General features: G+C 40.6%; 1 protein-coding gene across 3 annotated transcripts; it reads left to right on the top strand.

The window, feature by feature from the left end:
- Positions 1-1,141: 1,141 nt before the first annotated feature.
- fam168a (family with sequence similarity 168 member A) lies at positions 1,142-24,440 on the top strand. Of its 3 annotated transcripts, XM_031860830.1 has the most exons (9): positions 1,142-1,341; positions 11,505-11,612; positions 12,233-12,324; positions 15,185-15,265; positions 16,011-16,034; positions 18,973-19,118; positions 19,668-19,854; positions 20,433-20,559; positions 20,710-24,440. In XM_031860830.1, exons 2-8 carry the CDS (start codon positions 11,551-11,553, stop codon positions 20,543-20,545), a joined length of 705 nt encoding a protein of 234 aa, XP_031716690.1. In that variant the 5' UTR covers positions 1,142-1,341; positions 11,505-11,550; the 3' UTR covers positions 20,546-20,559; positions 20,710-24,440. The 3 variants fall into 3 exon arrangements, with proteins under 3 accessions (XP_031716690.1, XP_031716693.1, XP_031716692.1); XM_031860833.1 differs by lacking the exon at positions 11,505-11,612 and having other exon boundaries at positions 1,143-1,341; XM_031860832.1 differs by lacking the exon at positions 16,011-16,034 and having other exon boundaries at positions 1,143-1,341.
- The last annotated feature ends 722 nt before the right edge of the window (positions 24,441-25,162 follow it).

Below are 25,162 nucleotides of genomic sequence, written 5' to 3'. Positions count from 1 at the left end.
CTTGTTTATTTATTTAGTATATTTGTATATTCTCTGTATGTACGTTGAGAGCAACGTAAAAACCGCAGTCAAATTCCTTTTATGCGTACGCATACATGGCCAATACATTGATGATTCAGATAGTTCAACTTCACTCGTTTTTATTTGTTTAATGTTTGCACCATGTGTACCAGCAGTGGTATCTGAAAGACGTTAAACTAACTGCAGCAACCATTCACTCTGGACTTGATACTTACACATTATTGTTCTAGTTGTAGGGGGCAACTTTACGTTACAGCTCAAGAGACTGGCTAAGAACTAAGACAGCATAAAGCGGATTACTTAAATAATAGAGATAAAATAAGATATTAAATTACAGAATTACAATATACAGTAAATGCAAAAAGGCAGGCAGCGTGTCAGGACGTGTGTGTTTTGAAAATTGAGTCATTGTGTTGCATTGCAACTCATCACCACTGGGTGGCGTTGCCTTGCTGTGAAGCAACATTTGTAGTTGTGCTTATGCACGAAGTAAAAGCCTCTTGTTTGAGTTAGTGAACGTGAACTTCCAGCCATGCTGCAGTACCGTTTCACCGCCACGGTGCTGCTGACCACATATAACAGACACACAATGTTGATTTTCGAGATACCACATATCAGCAGGCTTTTTGTAAACATACACTAATATTACTGCAGCGCGGTACTCATATTCATATACGCAACAACATATAGGTCACTTCTCATCAACACAACAACCACAGACTCAATCATTGAAGTGCGAATACACAGAAAACAGAACAAAGAAGTAACAGTGTTATTATACAACAGCCTGTCAATTAGACCTTCAACTACATCATCTGTATTAGACTAGCATTCAATAGTCACGCTAACCCTTAAAATCGAATGCTCCATTATTGATTGATTGAGAGTAGGACCAGTAATATATGTCAAGTATGAAAAACGAATGCCCTTCTCATTTGCTGTTTTTATTGTGGTTAAAAGTAAAAGTCTGAACCATATCGATCCGCGCTACATGTGATCATTATTATTATTATTGTGCTATAATCCAAACCGCTCCACTATATATATTATCGGTGGGTCAGACCCCCTCCTCCCTCCTCTCTCTTTAACTACATCCTTACATCCCTCCCTTCCTCTCTCCCTCCCGGCAATGCATCCCCATCCCCCACACGGTGGCCGTCTCTTCGGGTGAAAGCTGTCTTCTCTGCGCCACTGGTCCGACAAAACGCTGCTGTAGCAGAGCCAGTCCGCACCGACCTGAGATCAGAGCAGACACACGGGAGCGACATCACGTACTCGCACACAACACACGGGGAATCTTTTTATTTGTTCGACCAAGTGGTAAGTCTTCTCCGATGTTTTATAATGGAGGGCAGGAATGTCCATGTTTCGACTTCTTAGTTTTCCAGTCTTTTTTTTTTTTCCTCCTCCGTTTCCCTTCGATTGTCCTCCGTGGTGGCTACAGTTTGGAGGACTAGCGGGCTAAGCTAAACGAGCTAGCATAAATTGCGGAGTCCAACTGACACTAACTGTCGTTGTCGTGTCAGTATTAATGGTTTTACCGTTGGTGGTTTGAGCCTAGGTCGGTATAGGTAGCCGCTATTGTACCGGTGCAGTCCAGTCTGACTCACTGCGAGTGTGTTTCATTGTCGTTGGCTAATCTCCAGTCAGCTAGCTCGCTAATTAGCCATTTGAGCAGCGTGTGCCGAGCGATGCGAGGATGCTACGGGGTTAGCGGGTCTCTTTTTAGGGCTATCAGACAAGCTAAGCTAACGTTACTAATATAGATTCCTGCATGGGGGTACCTCGGAATGGGTTGAATAGCCATGCTAACGGTAGCTAATATGGTGATAATTGGCAAGATGGCATCTCGGAGTTGTTATCTAGAAATCGGCGGATTTTCAAAATGGTGTCTTAAGCTTGTTTGAGTGTGACCCTTTTTGTCCAACCACGGCTGTTTTGGCGTTGCTCGCTATCTCAGGAATGCCGTGTGCTGCCATACTCTGATGGATATAAACTAACGTTATCTATTAAATACAAACTCCTGCATGCCAGGCTGTCTCCTCTAGATTAGAACCCCCAATATGAACAAAACAAAGGTATCTTGGAGTGTAACTAATTAGTCTTAAACGGAGTTTTGTGCTGTTTGAAAATATCCATAGCGGCTTTCTGCATAATGGACATATTTGCACACTGGCTTTTAAATGGACCACTTTCACTAAGTCTATGCGCATCATTCACTCTTAGGTTCATTATAAACATGTGGTTCCTGATGTTAAAGTTGTTGGCTAGATGAAGACCCCTGGCTACTGTTGGAACAAGTATTACAAATACAATTTTGTTTTGGCAGAAACTAATGATTATGATCTGTATTTATTAATTTGATGACCAGTTTTTTTTTGTTGTTTTTTTTGATCAAACAAGTATTGTTCAATCTACAAAATGTCAGAATACATAAAATGTCTCAAAATCCATAGTGACACTTTCAAATGTCTTGTTTTATTTGACCAACTCTATCTTATCAAAACAATGTTTTATATTTTCTAAAATAAGGACATGTAATCAGAGAACTGGACGTAGACAATGTTTTGCTTGGTAAAGAACTTGAACTATTAATCACGATCAAGATTCTTATTGATTCATTTTCTTTTGATCCACGAATCATTCAGCGCTAGAAGAGATTCATCAGTCTGTACTCACTGAAGACACAGAAGCCTCACATGGTTCAAAAGAGACAGGATTACACAAGATGCTTAAGGCATATTTTTCTTCTCTCTTGCGACTAGTCTTATCGGGGAAATTAATCCTCTTCACGATCATCTTTTTTTTTGGGGGGGGGGGTAGCCTGCTTCAGTCATTGACTGCTAATCCAGTTTAATTCAAGAAACCTTATCTGTAGAAAGGAATTTCTGAGATACTACTGTTCTTGGCCCTCACCAGAGCAAAGTTATCTGTGTACAGCTCAAAATGGTTTTCTGTAGAGACTGGAAGATGCACACGGCCCCATGCATGTTAGATATTCAGTCACGTGGTTTGTTTGAAAATGTTATGCTTCATGAGGCTAAACAACATTAGTCATATTGAATGCACCCAAAATAAATACAACAAATGCAAATTCAAAGGCTGTGCACAATGTTTTTAAGACTAAATCAAGAAGCATCTGGCAGAGTTGCGTCACCCTGATGAAGGCATATTAAATGCAGGGACAATGCTCAGAAATGACAGTATATTGATGACATTTCATCATTTTTCGCAGTGGACTTAAACTAGAGCTTCAATTTAATCTTCGGTCTAAGGTGACCCCCCCCTGTCTGCCATGATGGAGGAAAGGGTGGGTAATATGGGTTTTGGTATGCGTTCAGCACATTTTGTGTATGAATGGTGGGCTGCACAATGCAGCCGTAAAACTGTCAGACTATAGAAGGCCGGAGTCACTTAATGTTATGAGAGTCAGTGGTTCTAAAACAGGCCATCTCTCTAGCTCTTCAGTCCCGTGTGGTTCGAACCACTTAATAGGTTTATCGTCAGTGAACAAGATGCTTACAGACGGCAGCAGATTCACCCTCTGGTGTCCAGCCCACAGTCCTCTGACATGATGACCAACATTTATTTAAAGAGAATAGCAGATACCAACAACTGGCTTTGGATTGGCTTTTATAATACACATTTATATCATTCGAATTCATGACTTAAACTGGGGCACTAATTATTATATTCATCATCTTTAAATATCTAATTATCTCTTTTTAATAATTAATTAGTAGTTAAACTATTAATGTCAACTTCTCAAAGCTAGTCCAAAACCCAAAGATACACATTTTACAAAATAGAAGACAATTGAAAGCAGCAAATGCTCACATTTGAACAGGAAAAGGATAATTATTTGCCACGTTTGCTTGAAAATTGACTTAAATGATCAACTGACTATCAAAATAGTTGCCAATTAATTGTCTATTGATTGGCTATTTAATTAATGGACTAACCATCGCAGCTCTAATTTGCTGACAAAACACTTTCTTTATTGTCCGAACAGTTTCCTGATCAGCGTTGATAGATCGTTGTGTGGTGATCTTTGATTTAAGTGTGTGTGTGTATGTACGTACAGTGGCAGGTGAGACATGTCAAAGGGAATACAGGACAAGGATAAAAGGTTGAACTGATCCCTGGAGACAAAGTTGTGATGCATTCAGTGTCGATCGTATGGGGGGGGGGGGGTCTGCCACTGTGTGACACACAGTACACACATGTCTGCGCTGCACGTTGTTGTTTCATTACTGATCACGATCAATAGTTTTTATTCATGCTGTAGTCCAGTAGCAGTGTGTTGAGTGAACGTGTATCTAATTAAACCCAAGGGATAAAGCCTGACAAGTTGAAGAAGAAGAAGAAATGTATTCTTAAATCAGCTGGAAAAAGTAAACGCATTGTATAGAGTGAAATGATCGCCCTGTACATAAAAAAACAAACAAAAAAAAAAACACATTTGACTGGTTGTCCATTGCTGCAGCACCTCTTTTTGTCTGAAACGGCCCGTTTTAGAGCAGGCCTGTCTCTTTAAGGCCCCTTTCAAAAAGCCCTGTCAGCTCCGATTGGTCATCTGACACAGGTCTGAGCAGGCTCCACCCACTAATTCCATACACAGACGGCCATGTTTCCGCTCTACCACATCTGCTTTATAGCCGTCTAAGCACAACTATCTGAGTTTAGCTGCAACTCTACCGTGATTATCACCACAATAACTAACTGACAGCGAGTCTCCTGCATGTAAACATCGCCTGCTTTTAATGCATAAATAAATTCCTTAAATGCGCAAGGAATATCTCATATATCACATATATATTAGTGTTCAAATATATCCATATATTCGATACATTGTCCACACATAACACATTGTCTTATTTTTCTTCAAAGCAGTGTTACAAATGTTTAGATTTAAAAAAATTCAACATCAAACTCATGACCAAATGTGATCTTTGTTCTCACCCAGCAGCTCGGTGTTTTCTCATTATTGCAATAGACAGGATACACCAGTGCCTGCCTTTTTAAATATTGTTATAGAAGTGTTTACACAGTGTTGAGGATGCATTTATACCACGGCACGTACAGGCATGCCAGAGTCAGCTTTTTCTTTAATAATAAAGTAGCTTTTAATAACTCTGCTACCATGGAGGCGATTAGCATGGGTTAATTCTCTTGCAGGCTAAATTGTGGAATAGAACAAGTCTTGTAGGAGTTTGTACAGCCGGATATACACTACCACAGGTTAGTCTGTAAAATATTCTATTGGGTGTTTGATGTAAAATGTTCTATTGGATGTTATAGATGTAAAATATTCTATTTGATGTTATAGATGTTTTTAACTGGTTTAGTGGAGGGTAACGTGGTACCCATAGATATCTCTTGGCAAACTTTTATCTTCATCCAGTACGAGTGGTTCAGCCTCATTGCCGTAGACTTTCCAGTATCGTTCAGGCCTGCTATTGATGTTGTAGTTGCTTTGAGAAGTCAAATTACTTGATGCTTTATAAGAAAGTTACACCGAAGACTCAAATTAACACCTTTTTAAAAAGACTTTGTTGTCACCACCCTCTGTTTCTTTAACATTATTGAAGGTAACACTTTAACCTTTTTTTACACCGGAAACGGTAAGTTTCAATTTCTTTGTGCATCATGAAATCATACATTTTTAATACAAGCTGTGTCATAGCAAAATATCCAAATGTTGACCTCAGTGTCAATACTTTTTTTTTTTTTTTTTTTTTTTTTTAGAAAACGTTCCATACCATAATGTGTGACCACAGCAGGTGTAGAAATGTCTGTAAATGGATGATGTCGAAGGGTGTTTATTTCATGGTAACATTTCCATTTTCACTGGGACTTTCACAATATTGTCACATAATCCAGAGATGCAGACCCATGAGGTGTGTGACGGATGAGACGGTTTTGGAAAAGGAGAATGGAGTAGGAGGAAGCCGGCACAGAGGAAAAGGGGGAGATGCTGTCCCAAAGAGTCTAGTGCTGTCCTAGATTCAAAATAGCCCCGGGGCTGTTTGGAGCTTGTTGCTGCAGGGCAGGTCTGATTGTGTTCAAGGAGGGGGTGCCTTTGAGCGCTGTAGCAAGATGGATCTGGTCTCTGACGTGATTATGGATGTCACTTCTGACCGTGATAGCATGACACTGTTGGTTTGGTCTGTGTCGATTGGGCCTGTGTGTTGTTAGCTATCAGGCTGTAGTTAGCATTGCTGCTATTTCAACAGCCACGAAAACCTTCATGAGCACAATATGTTCTATAAATATTCATTTCAAAGAGAAGCATTTAAAATGATACATTTCCAGGGGCTTTAACGCAGCTTTCTGGTTGTTTGTCAAATAATATACCTTCTATGTTCTTGATATATCGTTCAGTCAATAAGATGTCAGGACAAAGTGAGCCCAGGTAATATTTTTAAATGGCTTGGTTTGTCCAACGGTTTTCAGTTGATTATCACAGAAGGCAAAAAAAAATCTAGAAAAGGATCTGAACCATTCCTGATGACTCATTGTTTCCGCTCTACAGTACAGTGAACCAATACAATAATATGCTGTAGAATAAAATCTATAAATTGGAAGCTGCCTGCATTACATATTTAATGTATGACTCATTATAAAGGTAGGTTAAAAAGAAAAAATTCTAATAATGCGGCGCATTACACTAAGCAGTTTATCGTCTTATGATTTCTATTTCTCAGTTTCCTTTTCATATGACCCAAGTGAAATGCCGCCTTCTTGAGGATTAAAAAAAGAAATGTGTTGAGCTCTATTCTCTCCTGTGCTGAAGTGTGATGACGCCCACCGGTTTTGATTTGTTGCTTTAAAGAGTAGCTGCCTGGTGAGGTATTATGTGGGAGGACGGCGTAGGTGTGGGGGTTGTGTTGTATTGTACATGTTCTCTAGGAATGGGAGCTCTTTGTGTGTGTGTTGGAGTGAGTGAGTGAGTGAGGTTTATTCTTTCACAATCCTCCCTCATTATTACCTCTTCTGGTCCCCCCCCTGGGCTGCTGGAATCTCCCTTTATAGAACCAGGGTTATTGTTTTGCAACACGCGCATTTTATATTAACATACACAAATTAAATATGTGGGCGTAATCTTTAAAGATCTGAAACAAGGCAAGGCCCGACTATCAAATTACTGAGCTCACACAAAACACTGAAAAGAGACACACAAGCAGCTCTGTTGGCATGCAGGCTGGGACGAGCTGTGTTGTGCTCGGGCCTTGAGGCTGCAGCATGTGAGTAACAACACAAATGAAGTCCCACTAATAGAGTTTAAGCTTAACACAGTCCTGGAAAATAACTGGTTAAGGCACGCAGCTGGAAGCTCTTCTTAATGATGTCAGCATGTGTGAGTTTGTACACTTTGAGTATTGATGTTGCCGTTTAGCCGACACCATTAGTCGGTCGACAGAAATTGGCAACTATTGTGTTATTAATTGCTTCAGACGTTCAGCGGGGGGGGGGGGGGGGCAAATATTTGCTGCTTCCACTTTCTCAAAAGTGTGGATTTGATGCTCTAGTTTTTGTAATTTATGATGGTGATATTAATATCTTTGGGCTTTCGACTGTTCGGATATATCCTGTTCAATTTTGTGATGTTTTTATTGGGAAACAATTATGTTCAATGATTTTTGTTTTTTTACTTTTTGTTATGGTTGTATGTTTTCATGGCCTTGAGGTCAAGTTGAGACATCTCATTACAAAGAAAAGCCTTGTCCTCGCAAGTGAATCTTGAATGAGATGTGTACTTTAATGTTTGGACAGTGCTGTAGTGAAGAGTACTAAACAAATCAAGTCAAAAATTGCAAACAACATCCACTAGACGCACCGTATATTGGCTGTTGTGTAGCAGTTTTCAGTGCAAATCCAATTGTCTGAAATGTTTTTCATCGTCTCGGTGTCAGACGAGTAGTCGGGTGAAAAAAAAAAAATGAAGTGAGATCCAATTTCATGTTAAAGATGGCAGACCGTTAAAGGGCCAGACGCGTGGTAGCATGGTCACCGGTTTGATTGTCACGAGCTATCGAAAGGCGTCGGTGGTCAGCGGAGGAGTAGAAAGCGTTTCATGTCGTAGTTTGATCATCCTCAGCCCTTTTGACTGATGGAGGAACGGTACACAGCAGCTCTCTGCCGTCTTTGAAGTCTGCCATGTTTGTACCGAGGAGTGTGAAGACTGATAAATGTGTTTTTTTTTTTTTTTTTTGTTTGTTTTTAGAAGAAGCAGCCAACAGACTGTGTGTGTGTGTGTGTGTGTGTGTGTGTGTGTGTGTGTGTGTGTGTGTGTGTGTGTGTGTGTGTGTGTGTGTGTGTGTGTGTGTGTGTGTGTGTGTGTGTGTGTGTGTGTGTGTGTGTGTGTGTGTGTGTGTGTGTGTGTGTGTGTGTGTGTGTGCGCGCGCGGTGAATTGTAATGAAGCTGAGAAAAATAAAGGAATCTCGATTCAGACCAACTGTTTTTGATGAGTTAGTCATCGGTGGCTACCGGAGAGACAGAACGTCTTGTACCTGCAGCTCATCAAAGGCTTTGCACCAGTTCTGCTACTCGAACTACTCTGCTTCAGTTTGGCAAATGTAATGCTTTTTCATGCACATGCACATTCTGTACCTTTGTAGAATATCAGCTCTTTAGAAGCTTATTTCCTGCAAGACGTCAATTTAAAAATGTATCGCTGTAAAACTTATTAACATTATCTTCTCAATGTTTGAATAAATAATAATTCCAAACGCCTTATCATCTGATAATTATTTGGTAATAGTTTCATCTAGTAACTGTTAAACATTTACTACCTTTCGTTGTCTTAAATGACGAATGACAACACTCAATTGATTGACACTTGAAGGTTTTAGGAAATGATGATTGCGATGATGTAGATTAATTGGAAAAATACTGCATGCCATGACGATCATTATTTGCAGCCGTTTACCAACATGGCAACTGATAGTCTGACTCCAGTATGGACGGTACAATTCCCAAAAGGGCAGATTTTTCCTTTTGTGAAGTAAGAATTGTAGCACAACAGAATCATTTTGATGTCATTGTAAGCACCCAAAGTTGCTGTTTGCTGGATGTGTTATTGATATTTTCAGATAACCAGCAATGTTGTGTCATATTCATATATTCCACGGATAAATGTAAAGTCTCTTTTATGGTGACGCTCTGGAGAATGGTCTTCTACTCTCATAGATGGTGGGTCTGTGGAGCCCAAGGTCTTCTGGCTAGAAAGGGGCTTTTTTTCTTTTTAAGGACTAGAGAGCCTGAAGCTCCTCTCCATCCCCTCCCCCTGGAAACAAAGGGAGTTGTGTACAGACATTCCCACTCATCACATGTATTTCTGCCTTCCTCTGTTGCTCACAAACCTTCATTAGACTCATTGTGGTGCCCCTCTTGTTCGCACCCATTCACTTTTCGTCACATTTGCCTACACACACACACACACACACACACACACACACTGTTTCTCAGGCTGAGATGATGAACACACATGTCTTTCTCTACTCGGGCACAGTAATTGGGTATGTGTTTGCAGCACTAGACCTCGGGGTTAGCTTAGCCACCTGCCCGTGTGTTAATGGCCATTGTTCCCTCCCGCTACACGTTTACATGCACATTACAACTTGACTCACTACCAGATTAAGCTCTTACACGGGGTGCTGTAACTTGGATCTGATGGTTTTGTTGGATAATTGCCTGCTAAAATGACGAGAGGCTATGGATTAATGGGTTAGCAACAACTTTGGGATGGATTGCCATGAATTCTGACATTCATGTCCCCCTCAGGAGGAACTGTACTAGCCTCACTTTGACTCTAGCACAGCCTCACAGAGCTACGAGGATGACTCTAGACTTTCAGTCATCATTACAGATCAACTGTGTTGAATGTTAAAACTTGCACACTGGGCTTGGAAGACACTTGGGGAAAATCAGGGGGCTGCGTTTTTGAGATAATCCAGTGAAGCAGATTTCTTTCTTAATAATAATAGTAATATTTGCCTTTTGTGTTAATCTTGTAATAATCAAACATTTGCAGGTAGAGAGACTGATTTAAGTGAGGTAGAGAAATCTAAAAGAGAGACTGAGAGGAGGGGCAGTGTTGTCCCAGAGGAAGGAATTAAACCATAGGAGATGCATTAGATTAATGAGAATGCTACTCTGTGATGTGCAGCAATAGATTCATCCATTCCAATGGCAAATTCCTTTGTCATGAGATGGGAATTTTGGCAATTGACATATTACCACAAACACGCTCGGGTTCATGTTGTTCATTTTCTGTGTCACGCATACGTGTGTGTTTTTTTTTTTTTTTTTTTAAGGAATTTGTGCTCAAAACGACTCAAAAGCAACTGCATTCATGTTTGTGCTCGCATTGAGTTGCAGAGTGCCTCTCGGCGTTTTGACGTCAGTGTTCCTGGATGGAGCGCTGAAACGCTTCCTTGCCTAATGCGAAGTGTCACTCGGTGCCGTTTGGCATCCCCGCGGTGCTGTGTATGCCCAGGAATTATATGACGGTGATGCTATAATCACCTGAAGGATTGGTTAACTGGCCACCAAGCACAAGCCCAGGATGGATCGGTCCAATCCTCAAATCTACTGGAAAATGATTTGGACATATTATTGATAGTCTGTACATGATGAACGGGTGATGTGCTGTGTGGGGAGAGAGCTTGCCACAACATATTTCATGCATTCTTGTACACAGCACAGAGCCCCACTGAAAACCAGACTGAACCGGTCACTGCCAACACATACAGGCTCGCATCTCTGTCAGAAACAGAAGTACAAATCAACACAAGACGCACATGAACTCAAATAACACGCAGCTCACACACACACACACACACACACACACCTCTTTCCTCTCTTTAATTTATTCCTCAGCTGTTCCGCTTTGTGTTTGTGCGACGCTTCTCTGGCTCTGGCTCATGCTTACTCATAGCTCGGTGCAAGACTCCGGCCTTTTCGTGCTGTATTTTGTTCTCCGTCACTTGCCTACTCACTGGGTGTGTTGTGCTTTTTTTCTTCATTTGGCCGTCTTAAATGTTTGCTTTGCTGCTTGTATTGGATGTTGTGTACGTCACGTCACATATATGCACAATCATACTCATGCCTCTCTTTGTCTCGGACATACACGCGTCATATAGGATAAACATACACGGGACTGAATAAAATATCACCTCAAGACTGTTTTTATCAGCTAGAAACAAGTTATGTACGGACATGGACAACTGATGGTATAAGAGATTTTAAAACGGAAGCAAACACAGCCCATTTCATACACTATTGACATACATTACTTTTAAATCTATACACTCAAACTCACATGAATCACTGTCTCCCCTGCTGCGTCAATAACCATTTGCTGTTGCACTGGCGCTTGCTTTTTTATTTTTTATTTTTTTTTTTTTTAAGCTATTTTATTTATTTTTCCTGTTCTTGTGTTCGTTGTAATCATGACCTCTCGCTGTTTTAATTTCAGATTTGCATATCCACTTCCACTCCTTCCTCATTTGCATACAGCAAGAATGGCGAGCGGGCATCCCACAGACAAATTCAGTTTCATGTATCAACCAGACACGCACAAGAGGTACGGGGCACGCATGCACACACACTCACACACACATGTATACTATTTCCCATGTCCATATGCTCCATGGCCAGGTAAGTTGGCACACTTGAGATATTTTCATCCGCATTGGGGAGGAAGATGGCTTTATGGGAGATGTAGTATAAGTGGCCCTGATACTGGTCACCTTCACCCAAACCATTGCCAGCACCAGAGCTCGCCCCGCCTTGTTAGGTGCAGTAGTCAAAATGAGGTAGATGTGCAACATTTTTGGCAAGATGTATTTAATGCCACACGGTGATGCCAAACCATTATTTTTCAGTGGATCCATGCGTACTCGTGCCCTAAAAGTCTGTTTTTTTTACATACTAATGTTGAGCCTACTTGACGGTGAGACATCACGGGGCTTTATTTCTTCTTCTTTTTTTGTTGCATGCTGGCAAAATCCTTCAGCTGGATGTCGCCGTAAGAATCAGAGTTTGGGGTTTATGTGCGTGATGAGCGTGTGTGTGTGTGCATATGCTTGGTAATCGGAACAATTTTCTTTCCAATTTACACAGCTTACGTCTCTCTCTCTCTCTCCATTTTTCTTCTGTCTTCTCTTATCCCTCCTGCCCTCTCCGCCACACTCTGTTTCTCAGTAAGAACAGGTTAGCTTCAGCTATGAATCCCGTCTACAGCCCTGTTCAGCCTGGCACCCCATATGGAAACCCTAAGAACATGGCCTTTGCAGGTAAGACACACACACACACACACATCATATCTACTACTATGACCTGTAAGTGACAAACAATACTGCTGCTGAGTTTTGAGTTTGAGTCAGTGTGACTATGTGCTCTTTTTAAAACACTGCATATTTGTAATGATTCATAATTAAAAAACAGACATTTACTTCCATTATATTTTTATTAATTCAATATTGGTAATAAATACAAGAGATGCGTCAACTGGAGGGTTACATTTCCCAGCATTGCAAAGAGAACAAACAAGAAAATAAATAAAATTGGGCCCTTAGCAGCATCCTTGCAGTAAAAGCACAGAATTCGGCATGTTCTGAAGCATTTGACATTATTCACTAATAAATAATATAGACTTCTCCATGACTTAAGCTTTGGTTTTGTTGTAGAGTATCGCTGTGTCCATATAAAAGATAGATTATGTATTTCTGTTCCAAAAGCGTGCAACATAGCACAAAAGCTCCAGTTCTCAATGACCGAGACCTTTCAAGAGTGAATCGCGATGCATCTAAGATTAGATTCTTTCCCCCACCCCTAGTTAGTGTTATTCTAGCTAAGTTAATTTTTTTGTTGTTTTTGGTTAATTTATCCCAAAACTAGTATAGGTGTAGGTCAGTAGTGCTGCACTGCCACACCGCACAGTAACACCATGCTGCCAACAACACCGGGTTCTAAATGCATATTATTATGGGGCACCTTTAGCTTACAAGATACAAAATGTGTTGGTGTTTGAAATGAATTGCACCATCATATGCAAAAATAATGGAAAGACCACAGACAATCTCTGTTTATCCCCAAAGTCTACAGAATGTGTTTCAGAGAGAGAGCATTTGAACAAAGTTTTTAACATTTTGAGCCCAACAAACGACATATGATTGCTGCAAATAGAAAAGACAGTTTACAGAAAAAGGATAGACGGTGTTGAATGAGGTTCGAGGAATGACGGAGATGACGGTCACCAAGAAAGATGGAAGAGCAAAAGCAGTCATTCTCTGGGGTCGTAATGAACATAAGCCGTTTGAGGTCAGACGTGTAAATGAGGCAAAGTCAGAGAAGCAGAAACTCAGCAGAGTAGCTTTGCATTTTGACATCCAGGTCAGCTGGTTAAATTTGTTACATCACGCTGTGTTATGCCACAAAAAGACGGCCTCTTGTGACATAATTTTAACGTGATGTGGGAGCATGAAGCTGGGCTAATCTGGCTGCTCCTTTATGTCCTTTCAGTTCCTTTCTCTCCATCCTTTTTGAAGAGTTTGCATATCAAAGTTGCCTGCAGGAATGATGCATGTTTAGATGATGTAATCACCAACAAGCTGCACACACATTAAAATGAATATATATATTTTATGCATTAAAATGAGAGTATTTGTGTAGCTTACAGTTATGTGCTTCCATGGGAAGACGCGCGCGCACACACACACACATGACAGTCTGAGGAGCAGCTTGTTTTTCAGGGATTATTTTCTGAGACTTATGCAACAGAGTAGAGCGAAACGTTGTTGTGGTTCAAATCTTGGATGAATAATTTAGTCGGTTTCATTAACAAAATCACTTTTAGGAATAGACTTATTTCCTGGTTGGTGTATTTTAGTCTCAATTTTAAGGAGCATTATATTTTTAGGTTATTAGGTTTGTTTGTAAACTATGTTTAATGTTTGTTACTTAGGTTTATGTTACTCAGGTCAACATCTGACATTATTGTGAAAGAAACAAAGTTAAAAAATATTAAATTTCTGAGGTAAGGATGGTGCGTTTAATTCAAGATATGCAGTCAAGTACTGATTTAGCTTTTTTTGTTTCAAAAAGCAAATGCTAATATTTGTGCATCTAAGGAGCAGTAGCTCTTAAGTATCACACTTAAACATTTTGTTAATACTAATAGTTCAGTGAGTTTTTATAGGGATGTAACATCTGGTTTGTTATCATTTAATGAAAAGTTCTGAATCTATTTATATGAACAATTAATTGAACAACTCTCCAGACATTCTGTTCCAAACCTCTAGAAGCGTGCAGTGCTGCGTCAAACAGAGAAACGCAGCAAAAGCTGAAATGAAAGGATGTTTATTTCACATCACTAATATTTGTCAGTTATCGAAATTGTTGTCCACTAAGTTTGTCGACTGACCATTTGATCAGCCAACATTTTCAGCACTTATTGTGACCGTTATGGAGATTTAGGCTCAATTCAAAATGTAATGATTTTTTTTTTTTTTTAATTAGTTTTTATTTACTTAATCTATAATAAAAACATATTGAGCTGAGCACAGATTGACTAACCATCCCGACCCTCCGCTGCAGCGTAGACCGATGCCGATGTTTATTAAAGCGGTTACGTGTGAGCGGCCCGCCCTACAGCAGCCAGAGCTCCATATAGCCACAGAACAGAGTCTGTGAGATCGACGGCCAATAACAGCGAGCAGTGAGCAGCACTCCGCTCACTTACCGCACCGTCTCTTTAACTCTCCTGCGTTTCTCCTCCCTCCCTCTTTGTCTTGCTTCGAACTCGCACCTTTGTTTGCGCGACGTGTAATTGACGACGTGTGTGTGTGTGTGTCTGCTTGCATTACTAATGTGTTGCTGAATTTATCTCCTCCCACGCCATATTGGCAGGTGTGTCTCGTCTGTATGTAAGATGCATTCAGCCGACTGTGTTATTGGTGCAAACATTTTTTTAATGAGCGCCGTCTGTGCACATCCTGTTCTAAACCAAATTGTGTGTGTGTGTGTGTGTGTGTGTGTGTGTGTGTGTGTGTGTGTGTGTGTGTGTGTGTGTCTTTGTTATGTACATCTGTGGCTCTCTGCGTTTGTTCAGATATGGTTTCTGATATGTTCTCTCTCGTCTGTGATGTTCTTCAGGCTATCCAGGAGGGTATCCTGCCGCGGCTCCCACCTATACACCCAACCTTTATCAAACAGGCAGTCCTGGGTATCCACCAGGTGAGCCCTAACGCACACACACACAAACCATTCAATGACTTTGTTTACATTGAACAATGTAATGTCTTGGGAGAAATTGCTTGTCAGTACACTGCATTTTTCTGGGAGTTAATTAGCGGGATGTTTGTCAGTTTTCCAGGGAAAAACCATCAGAGATAAACACAGTGAGTGTGAGGGATCCATTGAAGTTTTATGTAAAGGTTGACACACAGACACATGCAGATGATTGCACATCATTATATATGATTCTGTTTCCTATTTATCTTTTGACTTGCACAATACGATAAAGAGAAATGTAAAGACTACAGAGCGAAATGTAAGGAGTTGAAACACGTGGAAAGAATCTTACGATATAAACAAACAGAGCCAGAAAGCCTAGAGCGTTATTACGTCGCTCCCATTGAGAGTCAAACATCACATTTCAGTTGGTAAACGGCAATAATGCAATAAATCATCTGTGCAAACTTGACAGTACAATACTGTTACAGATGTAAATTCAAAATACAACGGAAGCTGCTTCTAGTGATCATGTTTACAGTGATTAACCGCTTATATGGGTAAAGAACCTGGAATTATTCCTATACAAATGCTGTTTAAATAATTTGCTTATAGTAATGAAGTAGTCCTCTTATAGTGTTCATTTTGGGACTTTTCATACATGTAATTCTACAGTAATGCATTTTTTTTTTTCTTCCCTTAACTCCCATGGTATTTTGCCTCACGCTAACCCGGCTGCTTCCTGCAGGCTACCTGAAGCTGTTGCTGTGTGGTAAAGATAATAGTTTTAATAATCATCCGCTTATAGTGATTTAATTTGACCCAGACAGACGTGATCACTACAAACAGTTTCCACTGTAAAACCAAATGCAGACTAATGTATAAATAAAGAGGAATGTTTTAAGTGTATAAACTCTGGGTGAAAAGTTCACAGAATTATTAGTAGAGATTGAGTTTCAGATTCTAAGACCTCTGAAGATAGCTTTTAATTGTAAATGCTGCCAAGTCTGCTGAAATAATGATAAATTATGTTTTTGATATAAATATGTATAAAATGAACAGCCTTGAACGACCAATAGATGTGCCACCATTTTATCTTAAATAACTTCCATAAATATGTTTCTGATGAGTAATCATTCAGTTCACACTGTAAAGTGTTTGTATTTAATTACAGTTTGTCAGTGTTTAGGTTCATGCTGGGAAATCACTTAATGTGTTGAATAAATTACACATTTAAATTTGAAATCAGATGATCCTACAACTGCTGATCCACCGAGCTGTAATTAATTCATGCTCGATTGATGCGTACGACACCTAAAACAAAAAACGTTTCCACACATTTTTAGTAAAAAGTTTTATTGTGAAATACTACAATCACTCGCGCTTTATGATAGAATATTTTGAGCAAAGAAGCTTGTTGCAGTGATGTGAAGGCAGTGTGGACTGAGTGGTGATCTCAGCCTAAAGGGCACTGATGGTGAAGGAGAGGGAAGCTAGCCGCTAACAGCTGCCAGTAGCCGTATAGCAGCAGAGACGTGCTCAGCTGGGGCTCACGGTCTGGTCCCCGTAGCAGATGGAATAACAGTTGTCTCAATGCTCTCCAGATATGGTGCGTCTGTATAGATGTAGATTAAGTTCAGTGTGGCCGGGTCTTGAGCGGTTCACTCTAGAAACACAGACTGGAGTTGTTCAAAGATCAAGCTTGTGTCTTAAATGAAACTTCTTTTTGGTAGTGACTTCAATTGGCAAATAAAATTTCGGCAATCGGTTGAAGGCCATGTCGGTATGATCTTTGATTTACCTGATCTTAATAGTTTTAAGGGACCTCAGATGAATTACCGCCGTCTCTTTCTCTCTATTAAAAGCAGGTTATAGGACGGCTTCTTTTCTTGCTTGACTACAGTTATTTAGGTTTTATGAATTATCAGGCAGGTATCACAATTTAAGATTTGAAAGCACAAAACAACAAATTGTTGTCCAGTTCGTTGCTGAGGAGAAAGGGAAGGGCTTATATATAATGTCAAACATCTGGTATAATATGAGTGAAATTTTGCTTAAACATTTTGAAAGTATTAATTACTATCAATTGACAAAAGATAGTATTTTCTGAACGGGAGGGGAATAACTACTCAAATAGTATTCTCCTGAATGTTAAGTATCTTACTGAGGCAGGGTGTGTTTGTAGATTTCGTCTGGGCTGCTTTTGAACCTCCTCTCTGCTCGTCCCCTCCCCCAGTTTGGTTTTATCTTTTGGAAGTCTAACAACATATCAGGTATGCGTTGGCAAACCTCACCCAGCTTCCTTCCAACAAAGGAGCCTAATTATTGAAGTGTTTTTTTTTTTTTTTTTTTTTACATCTGCGGTGGTAATATTTAACTGCACATTTAATTCACTGCGTTCTGCAGTGCTTAACGTATGCTGAAATCAAAAGTCTTTAGATTTTGTGTCCCAGACAAACATCAACTTCCAGACAAGCCCGCTACGCTCTGATTTAAAAACCTGTCTTTGGACAATGTCATTATGTCTCATGACCATGGAATAGACGAACCGTTTTCTATCAGCAGGGTTTTTGTGCAATTGTCACACACCATTGTCCTCTAATGCGCAGCAAACGTGTGTGTTTGTGTGCGCATACTCACACACACACTATCAGAAGCACATAGCAGCCCCAGCATCTCTTTGTTCCCTTGTCCTTGTGTGAGAGAAGGGCTTTCATAAGCTCCACAGCAGCAACTAGCAAGTAGCATGTTTGACCTTCAGGCTCCTCCCAGTGGCAGCTCAGCAGTACTGCAGCCCACAGAGCAGAGCCCAGATAACGTTAATGCAGCGGTCTGAGCCAGATGCCTTCACTGTCCGACAGTGAACCTTGTGCTTTTCAACCTTCTGAGGTAGTGTCATAAGAGTAGTGTTCAATGGTGGTTTCATTTAAATCCTGTGTGCCACTAATGTTGGTTGCTTGACTGTATATTGTCCATAAAAAAAGGTGACGATGCTCCCTGTACGTTGACTTCAGAGCTACGCTCTTGCAGTATGCAACACAGTAATGCCAGCTTCAAACATCGTGGTAATATTTGACTTTTGACTCACACTTGGCTTGCATTGTTTTGAGACTTCAGACCCATTAAAAGACGGCACCAGTCCCCCATCTGGTGGGTTATGTAGGAAACGCAAAAGAGAAAACATCTGAATGAGGCTGCAACTAATGAATATCGTTTGATCTATAATTCATCATAAAAGATAGTTTTGTCCAAGCAGCAACAGATCAGATTCCCAAAATATAAAATGTCACTCTAATGTAAGACCAGAGGAAGCAGCCCAGTGGAGAAAAGTTACTAAACTGTTAATTAATCTGCAACCATTGTGATAATCGATTAACTGTTTGAATGTTGATGTAAATAATTAAATGAAGGATGTTTTTGAGACACTAATTTGGTTTTGCTACAACCCCAAATTAGAGTATTTTGATTCTATCTTTTGTCTATTCATGACATCCAACTGATGTTCAGTTAAGAATGACCCGTCAGTGATTTGTGCCAACTTGAAGCTGCTATAATCAACATGTGTTTACTAACAATAGATCACATGTATACTTGTGTGTTAGTGGTCGACTGTAGAGAATTATCCTCCGTGATGCAATGATTGATGTTGCTTTATCGTTATATATTTCTAAATCCTTCTCTCTGCTCTTTTCCTTGTGATGGTTTTTTAGGATATACTTCAGCAGGCACCCAGTACAAAGTGCCCCCCACTCAGTCAAATGGAGCGCCCCCTCCCTACACCCCCACTCCCACCCCATACCCAACAGCCATGTACCCCATCCGCAGTGCCTACCCTCAGCAGAACCTATACACACAGGTAAGGATACTGAGTTACAACTGACATTACCCCGAAGACACACTCTGTACTCTGGTTTAATCTAAGTGACGGGTTGTTTGTGGGAACGTTAATATGATTCACACCAAATAATCAACTAGGTCTCATAGTCTCAATGAGCTCCAGAAGTTAAACTCTCAAACAAACCTGGGACCTAAAAGTCAATTCAGTTTGCGTTCCCACAGAAAAACGTTGGTGATTGAGCAAATTAAGCCGACTACAGATTAAAGCAGTTGCTCTGTTAGAGATGCAGTTACACCGTCACAAGTCAACAGCAACACCATCATTTTGTTCTTTTGTAATTTGTTCTTTTTAATTTGGGGGTGTAGAAGCAGGACGATGAGTTTTCTGTCTACTTTACTTGTTCCTGCAGTGGAGAATGATTCCCGAGTACTTAAACCTTCTTCCTTCGCAGCTCCTTCAAGTGAATTAAAACATTTAAATGTTACAATAAGCTTTTATTTGTCTCGCACAAATGCCCACCCTCAGCTTCACCAAACTCTTCCCCACCCCCCGTGTCCGTCCTGACAGGGAGCGTACTACACCCAGCCGGTGTATGCGGCTCAGCCGCACGTGATCCATCACACCACCGTGGTGCAGCCTAACAGCATCCCCTCCACGGCCCTCTACCCGGCCCCCGTCCCCGTACAAGCTCAACGCAACAACGGCATGGCTGCCATGGGGATGGTAGCTGGCACAACCATGGCCATGAGTGCAGGTAAGAGAACCACCGGGACCCCGAAACGTTTGTTTATGACCGCGTTCAGACACGACCTGCTGGCTAATGCCTGTGATGTCGTCGCTGTAATCTGTAATTTGATCATCAATTAGATTGTGATTTTTAAGCGGAAATCGCAGAAATGATCTCTTTTGACGATATCAAATGTGAATGTTTTCTGAGTTTCTTCTTCTTCAAAGATAGGAAAGTGAATATGTTTGGGCTTTGGACTGAATAAAACACATTTTCAGCCACCGTCAAGAGTATTTTGGGCATTTATTTTGCAATTTGTTGCCATTTCGTGGACCATCAATTGATTGAGATCATTGGAGTAATCAATAATGAAAGTAAATTGGTTTCTTGGATCCATTCGGTTATTATTCGGACTGCTAACAGAGTGGAAAACCTGATAAAAATATACCAAAATACTTGAAGGAATTTAAATAAGGTGTCTCATCAACATGCTGACCTGAAAGTCATCATGTACAATGACCACATCTACAGCCACAAACCTCCATCGTTGTTCAGCAGATGTATTTTAAAAATGACTCACTGATGTTGTTGTTTACTTCCTGTAGGGACCCTGTTGACAACGCCCCAGCACGCCCAGATCGGAGGACACCCAGTTACTGTGCCAACCTACAGGCCCCAAGGGACACCTGGGTACAGCTACGTACCGCCCCACTGGTAGAGCCCACCCATCATGTGAGTCACAACTGCCCCCCCTCCCTCGCCTTCTCATCGCTCTTTTTTTAGACGTGAGCACACTCTGCTGCCTCACAGTTCTTATTCCCTCTGAGGTCTGAGGCATCCATCACTAAAGGTGTACCTCTGCTCTTCTTCTCCTCCCACCAGATCTGGAGTCCACCATTGTATGCAACTGCTCAAATCTTACACGGGCTCCCAATGGTAACCATGGGAACTCGGCACCTGTCTGCAAGAACAAAACTAAAGTGCAACAGCCACTTTACTATTATTGTTATTGTTAGTATGCGACATTCTCTAACGTTTTTACAAAAAGCTGCTTTTATTTTTCTCTGTTCATTTGCCAACCAGTCATTATCTTGTTTTCTATGGTTTGTTTTTAGTTCTTATTTTTATCTCCTCATCTTTTTGTTTTTATGTGTCTGTCATTGGAACTCCAGAAGGACTCTTGACCAATCACGGGTGTCAGTTGCTCCTGTTTCTGTGTTGTGCTGGTGTGTGTGTGTGTGTGTGTGTGTGTGTGTGTGTGTGTGTGTGTGTATGTGTGTGCGTGTGTGTGTGGTCCTTCCTGCTGCTGCTGCTGCTGCTCAGTTGGCTGGAATATATTGGGCACTTATTCCTCGTTATCATCTCCGTCAGTCACTACAAAGACTTATTGACTTAAGCTGCCAAAGTTTTAACAACTAGATATCAGCACAGGGTTTTAACATTAAGAGCAATTTAGCTTTCTGGGTTATTTAAGTTTTTATATCCTTCTTTCTTTTGACCACATTCAACTGAATTACTTTTTTCTACCTTTTTGTTCTTCCTTCGTCTTTTTCCTTTTTACCCTTTTTTTCCCACTTCTTGTTTTCAGTTTTAACCTCAGTCGTCTTCCAGCGCGTAGCTGTCCGTCTGGCAGTAGTCAGTCCATCGTCCCCGTCGTTACATCTCCACGTGGGTGCTATGAGCAGAGCACTTACTGACCATTACCCATCCTGCTGCGTGTCCCACTGTGTCCACATCGCACACATGAAGACAACATCACTGCCTTCATGCTACATACTATGCAGGCTAGTATGTTGTGACACTATCGGAATCTTAACATTAGCGTAGGTCACTGCGTTTAGAAAATGTAAGAATATTTATAAGAACCGTGTCAACGGCGTTGGGTGGTCATGCTCACTTTCACGCACGCACACATACACACACACAGGGGCTCCTGTGGTGCGTCGGAAAACACACGATCTCTTAGTGGCACTTACTGCACAATGCCTTCCAGTTAGGTTGTTACTGATCAACACACACACACATGCATGACATGGATTTGTAGGGGCGGGCGTGGCAGACAGCAGCAGAGAAGGAGTTTAAAGGGATTGTGTTGCCGCAAAGAGAGGAGGGAGGGACAAGACGGGGAGATCAGACAACGAGGAGGGAGGGAGGAAGGGAGGAGGAGGAGATAACATATTCACAGTCAGGTCCGTTCCTGTCAAAGGTACAAGACATTTGAGTTTGTGCCATTTTGCACTACTTGCATTGTACATTGATTCCTCACTGCGATTACACCGCCTCCTCCTTCCTTCTTCCAGGCAAGGACTTTGTAACCAAACACTCAGCAAATAGAAACCCAGACTCTTGAGCATACAGGTATCGATGGACCAGTCCAATACACGTGTGCCGGTAGATGGATAGAGTTCAATCCACAAGTCCATTCCACAGTTTGTGCGAGTGCTGAAAACACCAAACCAATGGCGTGTCGTTGTGCACCACATTTAGGAAGAAGTTGTGGCCGATCAGAGGATGTTGACGTGTGTCCATGTCATAGTGATGATTAGGTGTTCTCTGAATTTGGGTTAACATTTTAGCTTAATACATGCGGATTGCAGGAGGACTCAAAAAGGTGCTGGTTTTAGTGTTCATGGCTAGTTTAAGACATTTCGGATAATTTAGCGAGTGTGCAGAGCCGTGATGACGTGTTGTCACTTCAGTCCAGTTGACTTTTGAGACTTTTAGCAGTTTTATGAAAAGATGAATCCATGTGTCTATTTTTATTTTGTTTGTTCACATTTCTGGAAAAGACGCATATCTGCTTTTACTGACTGCATTTTAAACATAATTCTCCGTTTAAAAAAAAATAAATAAATAAAAAGTATCCAGCATAACCTTGATTGTCATCAGATGAGGATAATTGAGCCAATGAGACGTGGAGCATATACAGCCATTCTCTCTTGCCTTCTTATTCTCATACATGTAAAGGCAGTATGACGACCCATTCTAACACTACAAACATACCAAGTAGTGGTGGTGGGGTTTAATATTTAGGTAGTAATGTTATTATTTCAGGATTTACACACAAAAAAAAGACGACTTCATGATCAGTAGAGTACAGATTTGTATAACAAAAGCATTTACTGTGTGGGTATATAGATGAAGTGGTTTGATATTGCAATAAAATAAAGAGGGAACGCCTCCAGCTGTTCACAGACACTAATTATCAGCGTCTTGAATTGATTTTGTTTTTTAATGCTTATTATTGTAATCTTTAAATATGGATTACAGGCTCTGTATGCAGCCTCCATTCAATAATTATTACAGTTACTGCTAAGAAGTGAAGTAGAACATATCAAACATTTGGGTATTGAATAACTTTGTGAGGGAATATTGCACAACTTAATACAAAAAAAAAAAAACTTGATGACTATAATGTAACGCTAAGTAAGAGGTACCTAGGCTTTGTAGTGCAGGAGGGAGGAAGAAGCAATTTATATTGTAATTACAAATAAAACAATAAGGTTGTTTGAGGTATTCTTAGTCCAGATGTTTGTACACTAGTAGGTTAATTCTGCATAAAGCCGCTGTCGGATGAAAACCGCCCCTTGTGTTTTAGGAGGTAAAGTGGTTCAATATTATCGGGTCGTACGTGTTCCCACCACCTAAACGCTCTTGTACATTTGAATTAAAGCCAGTTAAAATTGAAAAGAATCCAGAAAGTGTGTTTTCTTGCGACAGCAGTGATGTTCCTCATCATTAGGATTTATTTAACCAACCACTACTTCTGTCAGTATTTCTCAATCAAGTCTTACGGGGTCATTTTCTTCTTTCACTCTGGTCAATTGAGCGTAATGGGTATGCATACTATTCAGGTGTATTTCACTATAGCATTGGATCTCTAAGTTTAACAAAAAAAAAAAAAAAACGCAGTATATTTATACAGCAAGTGGTACAGTAATGTATTTCTAGCTAAGCATGGTTGCATCAGTGTGGCAGCTACTGTTTGTGCTTTTAATATATCTATATTTTGACCTCTCCTGCATCTCTGTCCTCTACATATCGGTCGCTGAGAAGGGGGGGGGGGGGGGGGGTTGAGACGAGGTCTGTCGACAAACTTGTGGAAATTCCCGTCACCAAATCCCACGTTTTTAAGTGTTGCCTGAACTTACAGACCTCGAGAAAGCAGCGGATTAATGACGGAACTGAAATGGACACGTGCTGTTTGTTTCTGTTCTGTGGATGTAAAGAACGATGAATGGAAACCCTCAGCCTCCATGCCCTTTGTGCTGTGCCATATTTCACACGACCGTTAAGTAAATATTAGTTTCTTCTCCTAAGTAACTGGTGAATTCTGAGTCCTCGTTATGTCTAGCTTCCTGTGAATCTGTGTTTTCCTGTTACTGTCCTAATCCCTTGATGCGTATTGCCTTTTTCTCAATTTTACCTTTCTTACTGTATCCTCTCTGTGTTTATCCTATTTTTACCTCGGAGGCCATTTTGCATCCCTCCAGCCATTCAAACGTTCCGTTTGCAGTTCATGCAGGGATGCAAAATGACGTTGGATCCTGTGTTCTGCTCCTTTAACACTCTGCTCTGTGGTTTCTGGTCTTCATGTGCTATCAGTCTGACTTTTGCAAACCTCACCACCCCGTCTCAGTAGCAGTCATATTGAACTCTATTATCCTCTATTTTGTTTGGTAATTGGTAAATCTCCACTGAGCCTTTTTAAACACTAGATGTCACCCGTGACAAAGTCTGGAAGTGGCATCACGTGTTCAAGGCTTTGAGCCAAAACTTTAAATGAATAATTTATGAGTGTCATTTACATCTTAGAGTCATAATAGGGCGTCATATTTTGAGCACTGCGATTTATTTTATTTTCCAAATTTAGACTTTCTCAATGCCCTTTTTAGACAACAAATACGTTTTTATTTGATTGCTATTAAGAGATTTTCTTGGGCTGTGGACCAATGCTCTTAAACACTACTCTACACTACTCGGTAGAGAAGCAGACCCACAGAGCATTGGGGGTAGTTCAAGTAAAAGATGGTGGAACTGCTTCTTCTTCATTTCACCTCATTCCTTGCCTCATTTGTTTCAATTTGCACTTAAGTGAAAATGGACAGTTGGACACTCTGGTGTGTTTGTTTTGGGAGGGGGGGTGCAAAGATGTCTTTTATCATCTTTTTATTTTCCTGCGTCACTCTGTCGGCTTTGACATGTTTAAAGATTGAAAGGTGGTAACTTTAATGTAACCAGAACCATTCATAACATCTTTCCTCTCTCCCATCTTCCCCCTCTCCCCTTTTTTTTTTTTTTTTTTTTTTTTTTTTTTTTTTTTTTTTTTTTTTTT

The sequence above is a fragment of the Anarrhichthys ocellatus genome, unplaced genomic scaffold, assembly GCF_004355925.1.
Source record: "Anarrhichthys ocellatus isolate YVR2014 unplaced genomic scaffold, GSC_Weel_1.0 scaffold24, whole genome shotgun sequence".
Classification (NCBI taxonomy): Eukaryota; Metazoa; Chordata; class Actinopteri; order Perciformes; family Anarhichadidae; genus Anarrhichthys; species Anarrhichthys ocellatus.
The sequence above is the reverse complement of the archived record's forward strand: the minus strand, read 5'-3'. Positions and strand labels throughout refer to the sequence as shown.